The 9,068-nt window shown below is 44.1% G+C and overlaps 1 protein-coding gene across 1 annotated transcript in view; it reads right to left on the bottom strand.

The window, feature by feature from the left end:
- Positions 1 to 556: 556 nt before the first annotated feature.
- Positions 557 to 9,068, bottom strand: part of LOC126989053 (baculoviral IAP repeat-containing protein 7-B-like) — an 11,680-nt gene continuing 3,168 nt past the window's right edge. The window contains exons 2-6 of the mRNA XM_050847602.1: positions 8,701 to 9,068; positions 6,624 to 6,797; positions 2,849 to 2,994; positions 2,134 to 2,515; positions 557 to 1,959 (exon numbers count right to left, since the gene is read on the bottom strand). The exon at positions 8,701 to 9,068 is cut by the window's right edge and continues 100 nt beyond it. Of these exons, the coding sequence (XP_050703559.1) occupies positions 1,766 to 1,959; positions 2,134 to 2,515; positions 2,849 to 2,994; positions 6,624 to 6,797; positions 8,701 to 9,068 (1,264 nt within the window). The 3' untranslated portion in view covers positions 557 to 1,765. The remainder of the gene's footprint in view (positions 1,960 to 2,133; positions 2,516 to 2,848; positions 2,995 to 6,623; positions 6,798 to 8,700) is intronic.

The following is a 9,068-nucleotide window of genomic DNA, read 5'->3' as shown; positions in this document are numbered from 1 at the left end:
TTACCATCTCAGTCTTGCTTCTTGCATTTTCTTTGACACCTCCAGCAGCTTCACTGTTCCTCTAATCCTTGCATTTCTGGTTCTGTCCTTCCTAGTCACGCCACACATCTATCGCAACATCCTCAGTTCAGCAACTTCCATCTTCCTCTCGTTTGTTTTCATTACGGCTACTGTCTCCGCTCCGTACGTCATTGCTGGCCTTGCATACCTTTCCTTTTAGTTTCTCTGGCATTTTCCTATCACACAGTATTCTGGACACCTCTCTCCAGCTTCTCCATCCGGCTTGGATTCTTCCAGTTATCTCCCTGTTTTCATTACTATCCGCTGACAGGATAGACCTCAGGTATTTGAAGACATCCACCCTATCCAGCCATCCAACCCAACACTTTCAATTCCAGAATGTTCTTGTTCTGCACATTTCGTATATTTTTTCTTTGTTCTACTTATTTTCATTCCTCTGCTACTCCATATGTGTTGCCTTCAGCTTCGATCCTCTGTTTTTAATATATTACTACCAACTGAGCTTCATTGTTGTTAGGGTGACGCAGCACAAAGGTTAAATTATGAGGTTTATTCACACTATGTTGGTATATAATGGTAGCGAGCTTATTGAAGTTAAGCAACAATATTATTTACAATTCATCATTCTGTTGGTAATGGTAGCGAGCTTACTGGAGTTATGTAACAATATTATTTACAATTCATCATTCTGTTGGTAATGGCAGCGAGCTTACTGGAGTTATGTAACAATCCTAATTAATAATTATCATTCATCACTCCTCTTCACCTTAAAGGGCTCACTCATCTCTTCAGACATTTACAACTATATAGTAGATATGGTACACTGGCCATAGCTTAAACACCTTACCGTTGCTAAATAACAAGCTACCCTAATCACGGTCCAATGATACATAATTATCACAGAAATTTTTTTTCCTTCCACTGATATGTATTCACAGGGATGAATGATCATGGAAGCAAGGTAGTCGTGGGGGTTCAGGACACCAAGAAGGTGGTCATGAATCCACACAAACATTGGACTATACAAATGACACTAAAAATTTCTCCTTTTCTATTACTGAGTTAATCATGGCGTGAGACATTCGTGCGGGTCTAAGATACCAGAGGGTGATCATAGATCGGCACAAGAAAGGGAAACTTTACATATTTTACTACACAACAAGGGGGTAACCGCCCAGTCAGTAGGGGACCTGCGTAGGGAGAGGCCAGAGCTCGTCTGAGTTTGACCGTTATAGGTATAATAATAACATTGTAACACACTAAATAATCACTGTCCGTAGGAGTTAATTTCACACGTACCTGCGTAAGGAGAGGCGAGAGCTCGACTGATAGGCGGCTCTCAACGCCTTCCCTACTCGCCTCCTCCTTCCCCCTTTGGCGTGGCTGCCGGCTGAACTAGCATACCACCGGTGGTTGTAGTTACAGATACTTGGCCTGTTCCGCTAACTCAGGAGTTCAGAGGCAGCTGTTCCTCTCTCCCACGTGACTAAGGTGAAAAATTCCTCCTCGTCGTTCCCCGTGAAAGAAAAACCTAATCGCCATCATCGGCACCTTCACGATGAGTCAGACCCACGCGATGTTGACCCGTCACTGGTTCGTCTGTCTGTCTGAATGTCTGCCCTGCGCCGCACCATCACATAATTCACAGTTAATACCTTAATTATTTAAGAGGATCGATTGCTCTGGTTTTCCCCGCATTACGCATCCACAAACAATAAAACTAAAAGAAGATCTTTGAGGGCACTCAGGAGAAGGTAGCCTTGATGGCGTGCTTGATTTCCTTGCAACAGATGGGACACTGGGCAAGGGTTAGGGCACAAGATGAGCAGGTTACCATGTGGGTACACGGCAGAAACACCATGTTTGTCTCAGCTTCCATGCACACCTTGCAAAGGTGGGAGTCTCTGAACTCCTCTAGTTTTACAGCAGGGTCTTGGACTGTTTGGCGGGGGAAGAAGACTTGCTTTTAGACTTTACATTAATGTATGACCTCCATATTATGTATAGTACACATATTGGACAAGAGTTTTTTTACAGTGCTTCACTATTGTAACGAAAAGGAAGCTCACATCAATGCCTTTGTAGGAGCTAACATTTTCAACTTATACTTACACGGCTGTGGCCTCCCATTGATTAAAGGCTCGGTAGAGGGAAGTGCCTTCTCGGCCTCCTTCTCCATCACAGCACGAGGGGAGTTGTTGGATGTAGCCGATGACTCCGAGAGGGCCAGGCGAGTTTCCTCTTCCATGTACTGCTGGACGGCCTCGATGCAAGCATCCAGGTTGAAGAAGGGCAGGCCTGTCTGCTCTAGCCTCCTCCGTAGAGCTGGTCGAACTTTGTCAGCTGGAAAGCCCATTTCTGTTGTGGCCTTCATGATATCTAGCTCCATGAGGGAGTCAAATTCACTCTCGGTGACGCTTGGCCGGGCTAAGGATGATGAACTGGTCTTGGGGGTTGTTTGGGATCGCAGGTGTGGTGACTTCTCTCGCCTCACCTGCAGTTTTAGAATCAACAACTTATATGATCATCAAAATAATCTTCAGCCTTTTCTAGTTCACCCATCTGTCTAATATGTTCTTTTTCTAGGAAATGTTTTAATTTCGCGTAAATGATGACATGATATTCTTCCAATCCTCCCATGAAAACTAGCAAAGTTTAGAAAAAGAAAACAACAATGTGAGTACACTGAACATACAAGAGAGTAGTTATAATGGAAACTGTATCAGTCTAGCATGGAAGATTGGATGATTTTGACTAGCTTATCGCTCAACAGGCAACAGGCATGCTGCTTCGTAAAATGTTAAATAAGCAAAGCAGAGCAACGCACCTTATCAAGAAACTCCTGCCCCTTCTTGACGAGTACATAGTTACACTCTGGGTACCACCGAGCATGCTCCTCCCATGGGTCATCCTCCTTCTCCCAGTTTCGTATTCCATTGCCGCAGTGGTAGCACAGTACGTGGTCACTCAGCCCTGTGGAAGGAAATGGCGGTGTAACGTGGAATTTGAATCCAGTCGTAGATAGAGGGAACTGGTGGTACCTATCAACTTTCATCGTAACCCAGGGGTTCGTACACCGGGGGGGGGGGGCGTTACTAAGTTCTGTGGGGGCGCGAGCCATGGAGGAAGGGTTGGCAGTTCTGTCGTTGGAGTATTTTGTGATATCTTAACAAGATGTGGGCTACTGTTGCGAGGCTTATGAAGAAATGCAAAACAATCGCCTCTATTAACTTGAGTGTTCTATGGTCTGCTTAGGCTCACCATTGCTAATAAACCTGGAAGTGTATTTTATCTACAGATGCAAGGGGGGTGTGGAGGGAAGGACCCACTAATCTAACACAGGTGTTAACTCGCTGTCTACCGCCGGTCTGCCGCCGCCGGCAGTCGCAGGTGTACCGCCGGTCAGCTGCCGTTTTATATCGATACTGCCGGTCGACCGGAAGCATCCCCGTTATTTTTGAAAATTTTTAAGTTGACCGAGAGTGGTCGGCGGCGTCCAGGGTCATCAGGGTTTACTACCGGCAGTGCACTGACGGCTTGCCGCCGACCATCCCCGATCATACCGCCGGTCAGCCGCCGATTGACTGACCGGGATTGATCGGGGAAGATCAGGACCGTGACCGGGAATGTGTGCGAGCCTCTTAAAGGCCTCGCACATTTCAGCACCTCTTGGAACATGTCCCTCTCCATGTGCATTAAGTGTTTCTTCTCTGCACCCATGTTCTCACACACGTTGCCCCACGTCTCCTCTTCGCCCGCCGCCTGTCTGCCCGCGGTAAACCGACGACCTACCGCAGGCTGACCTGCTGCAGCCGCCGGTCGGAGAAATCGAAAATCGTACATGGTCGCCGGTTTACAGGCGGTAAGCCGCCGGTCTGCATGCGGTACACATTCGGAAAACCGAAGGTGCGCCGCCTATCCCGGGGATACTGCCGATCTAGCCAGTGGTCAGGCCCCTATTGGCTGACTGGGAGTGATCGGGGAAGATTGGAACCGTGACCGGAAATGTGTGCGAGCCCTTTTACATATATACATATTACTATATATATATATATATATATATATATATATATATATATATATATATATATATATATATATATATATATATATATATATATATATATATATATATATATATATATATTATACACACACTGAAGTGCCGTAAATGTTTCTATTTTCTTGGTGACGGAGAACAGTTCCGTAGGTTGGCAATTCGGTACGGCCTCCATCCTAATTGTGGTTCTGCCCCCTATTCATATTTTTTCATTGAGTGACAATATTACATACTTAGATACACCACTTTTTCATTTGCCCACAGTATTCAGAGCAGTGACATGCTGAACAGGTGTGCAGGCGGTGTAGCCATAACATAGAGCTATAATTACGAGTAAGAGCTGCACCGCAGCCACAGTGGACCCATCTACCGGCAAGGTACTGCATGGTAAATCATAGATGAAGGTGGAATTTGTGAGTTAGGGAGTGAAAAAAAATGCTTATATTGGTTAGACTGAGCAAAACACGTATTTCGTTGTCTTTTTTTTTTTTTACAGCTAAGGAGACAGTTCAAGGGCGTAAAGAAAAATATTTAAAAAAAGCCCGCTACTTACTGCTCCTGAATAGAGGTCAAAGGAGTGTCCAAAAAGAGAGGTCAATTTCGGGAGGAAAGGTGTCCTGACACCCTCTTCTTGAAAGAGTTCAAGTCGTAGGCAGAAGGAAATACAGATGAAGGAAGATTGTTCCAGAGTTTGCCAGCGTGAGGGATGAAAGAGTGAAGATACTGGTTGACTCTTGCATAAGGGGTTTGGACAGTAAAGGGATGAGCATGAGCAGAAAGTCTTGTGCAGCGGGGCCGCGGGAGGGGGGGAGGCATGCAGTTAGCAAGTTCAGAAGAGCAGTCAGCATGAAAATATCGATAGAAAATAGAAAAAGAGGCAACATGGCGGCGGATTTTGAGAGGTAGAAGACTATCAGTATGAGGAGAGCTAATGAGACGAAGAGCCTTAGACTCCACTCTGTCCAGGAGAGCTGTGTGATTTGAGCCCCCCCACACGTGAGATGCATACTCTATACGAGGGCGGACATGGCCCATGTTAATGGATAGCCACTGTGCGGGGGAGAAGAACTGGCGGAGACGATACAGAACGCCCAGCCTCGAGGAAGTTGATTTAGTAAGAGATGAGATATGAAGTTTCCAGTTGAGATTTTGAGTTAAGGATAGACTGAGGATGTTTAGTGTTGAAGGTGATAGCTGAGTGTTGTCAAAGAATAGGGGATAGTTGTTTGGAAGATTGTGTCGAGTGGATAGGTGGAGAAACTGTGTTTTTGAGGCGTTGAAGGACAACAGGTTCCTCTTGCCCCAATCGGAAATAATAGTAAGGTCTGAGGCTAAGCGTTCATTTGCCTTCAGCCTTGAATCGTTAAGTTCCTGTAGGGTGGGTCTTCTATTAAAAGAAGTTGAGTAATCGGCGTAAGAATGGATAGGACAGTTCGTTTTGGAAAGAAGATCATCAATGAACACCAGACAGAGAGTGGGAGATAGGACAGAACCCTGTGGGACACCACTGTTAAAAAGTTTAGGGGAAGAACAGTGACTGTCTACCACAGCAGAAATAGAACGGTCAGAAAGGAAACTGGAGATAAAGGTACAGAGAGAAGGATAGAAACCGTAGGAGGGTAGTTTGGAAAGCAACGATTTGTGCCAGACCCTATCAAAAGCTTTTGATATGTCCAGCGCAATAGCAAAGGTTTCACAGAAACGGCTAAGAGAGGATGACCAAGAGTCAGTTAGGAAGGCAAGGAGATCACCAGTAGAACGCCCGTTGCGGAACCCATACTGGCGATCAGATAGAAGGTCAGAAGTGGAAAGGTGCTTTTGAATCTTCCGGTTAAGGATTGATTCAAAAGCTTTAGATAGACAAGAAAGTAAAGCTATAGGACGGTAGTTTGAGGGATTGGAACGGTCACCCTTCTTAGGCACAGGCTGTATGAAGGCATACTTCCAGCAGGAAGGAAAGGTAGATGTTGACAGGAAGAGGCGAAAGAGTTTGACTAGGCAGGGTGACAGCACGGAGGCACAGTTTTTAACGATATATACTAAAGAATAATAAAAGCTTTTACTGATTTATTAACAAATGTAAATATTTTCAGCTTGAAATACTTGATAATTGAGGCGTCGTATAAAAAAAAAAATTGGTGATCACCATGAATCGATTACTTTTTAAAACCATAGCAGAGCTCCTTAGTCCCTGTATCTAATGCAAGAAGTATCACACTGGATATTTCTGATATATGTATTCGCCCGTACCAACTTTAAACTTTTCAGTGCCCAGCTTGCAAAGAGGGAGGACATACAGGGTGAAGGGAAAGTGGACTGATGAATGTGGGAGGGAGAATACAGGAAGTAGATGAGTTTTGTCACCTCGGAGATGTGCAGGACTGTTAGGCTGGAGTGGAGAAAGCAGTGACAGCAGGAGTGGTTGTGGCGTGGAAAAAATGGAGAGGTCGCAAGCTTGTTGGTGAACAAAGGGATCCCTCCGAAGAGTGGAGGTGGGGTGGGAATGTGAGCCAGCCCTTTTACTCCCGTCGCCAATGCTTACCACAGTAAAAGAAACCAGCCTCAGCTAAGTCCTTCGGGGTCTGCTTCACCTGGTCTGGCCACCGAACGAAGCTCTTCTCGCGCCTTTCTCGAGAAAGGAAATCCTTTCTCTTGGGGCCTGTGTGCTGCGAAAGATCCATGTTCTTGAAGTCAAGATCTAGCTTCCCGGGGGGTGCTGTGGAAAAGGAAACAATGCTAGTCAACATATCCTAACTAATCATATTTCCTGGCCTGAGTAAGGAGGACTAAATGACAGCAGACAGATAAATTTCATCAGCAGTTTCCTTTACACAAAACATGAACAATGGAAAACAACCTTAGTTTACCCTCAAACGTGCTTCTACACAATTAATTACCACACAATCCTGATAACTGTAGGATATGGCAAGATTTAGATTTGCCTGAGACCTGAGCCTTGCTTGTGGAAAAAGGGTAAGACCCCACCGAGAATGTGCTCTTCAGAGGACAGACTTACTATTAAATGAATAGAATGTGCTCTTCAGGGGACAGACTTACTGTTAAATGAATAGAATGTGCTCTTCAGGGGACAGACTTACTGTTAAATGAATAGAATGTGCTCTTCAGGGGACAGACTTATTGTTAAATGAATAGAATGTGCTCCTCAGGGGACAGACTTACTGTTAAATGAATAGAATGTGCTCTTCAGGGGACAGACTTACTATTAAATGAATAGAATGTGCTCTTCAGGGGACAGACTTATTGTTAAATGAATAGAATGTGCTCCTCAGGGGACAGACTTACTGTTAAATGAATAGAATGTGCTCTTCAGGGGACAGACTTACTGTTAAATGAATAGAATGTGCTCTTCAGAGGACAGACTTACTGTTAAATGAATAGAATGTGCTCTTCAGAGGACAGACTTACTGTTAAATGAATAGAATGTGCTCTTCAGAGGACAGACTTACTGTTAAATGAATAGAATGTGCTCTTCAGAGGACAGACTTACTGTTAAATGAATAGAATGTGCTCTTCAGAGGACAGACTTACTGTTAAATGAATAGAATGTGCTCTTCAGGGGACAGACTTACTGTTAAATGAATAGAATGTGCTCTTCAGAGGACAGACTTACTATTAAATGAATAGAATGTGCTCTTCAGGGGACAGACTTACTGTTAAATGAATAGAATGTGCTCTTCAGGGGACAGACTTACTGTTAAATGAATAGAATGTGCTCTTCAGAGGACAGACTTACTGTTAAATGAATAGAATGTGCTCTTCAGGGGACAGACTTACTATTAAATAAATGGAATGTGCTCTTCAGGGGACAGACTTACTATTAAATAAATGGAATGTGCTCTTTAGGGGACAGACTTACTATTAAGTAAATGGAATGTGCTCTTCAGAGGACAGACTTACTATTAAATAAATGGAATGTGCTCTTCAGAGGACAGACTTACTATTAAATAAATGGAATGTGCTCTTCAGAGGACAAACTTACTCTAAATAAATGGAATGTGCTCTTCAGAGGACAAACTTACTCTAAATAAATGGAATGTGCTCTTCAGAGGACAAACTTACTCTAAATAAATGGAATGTGCTCTTCAGAGGACAAACTTACTCTAAATAAATGGAATGTGCTCTTCAGAGGACAAACTTACTCTAAATAAATGGAATGTGCTCTTCAGAGGACAGACTTATTATTAAATAAATGGAATGTGCTCTTCAGAGGACAGACTTACTATTAAATAAATGGAATGTGCTCTTCAGAGGACAGACTTATTATTAAATAAATGGAATGTGCTCTTCAGAGGACAGACTTACTATTAAATAAATGGAATGTGCTTTTCAGAGGACAAACTTACTATTAAATAAATGGAATGTGCTCTTCAGAGGACAGACTTATTATTAAATAAATGGAATGTGCTCTTCAGAGGACAGACTTACTATTAAATAAATGGAATGTGCTCTTCAGAGGACAAACTTATTATTAAAAATGGGGTGAAGGGCAATCCTTTAATTAAACAGCTTCTTTATAATTAGCCACTGTAAAAACAGGTAAAAAATGTAGTACTTGCTATTTACACAACAATGTGTACTTTTACGAACAATATACTCACTGCCTTCAGGGTATGAGTCTTGCATGGGCCTCCCTAGGCCACACACGTCCACGCCCTGAGGGGTAGCCTCAGGGCTCGGGGTGAAGTGTGATATTATGATCATGCCCTGGGCGTAGGGAATGTTGCCAACCGGCTTCCCATTGACGAATGGGCACTGTGGGAAGTGACGCTGGTGCTCCTTCCGAGGGATGTCTCCTTTCTCCCACGCCCCCACGATGCCCCGGCAAAACACGCAGGCGCAGTGATCTGCCTCCCGCAGATAAATGAATCCGTCACGAGCCAGGTCCTCCGGTTTCAACCATTTCACGGGCCAGTCAATGAATGTGTCCCGCCGCTCTTTCTCAAGCCTCAAACTCTTGTAAGAGGTG

This window comes from Eriocheir sinensis, unplaced genomic scaffold, assembly GCF_024679095.1.
Source record: "Eriocheir sinensis breed Jianghai 21 unplaced genomic scaffold, ASM2467909v1 Scaffold1031, whole genome shotgun sequence".
Lineage (NCBI taxonomy): Eukaryota > Metazoa > Arthropoda > Malacostraca > Decapoda > Varunidae > Eriocheir > Eriocheir sinensis.
Note: the sequence above shows the minus strand (reverse complement) of the source record. Positions and strands in the feature narration are given on the sequence as shown.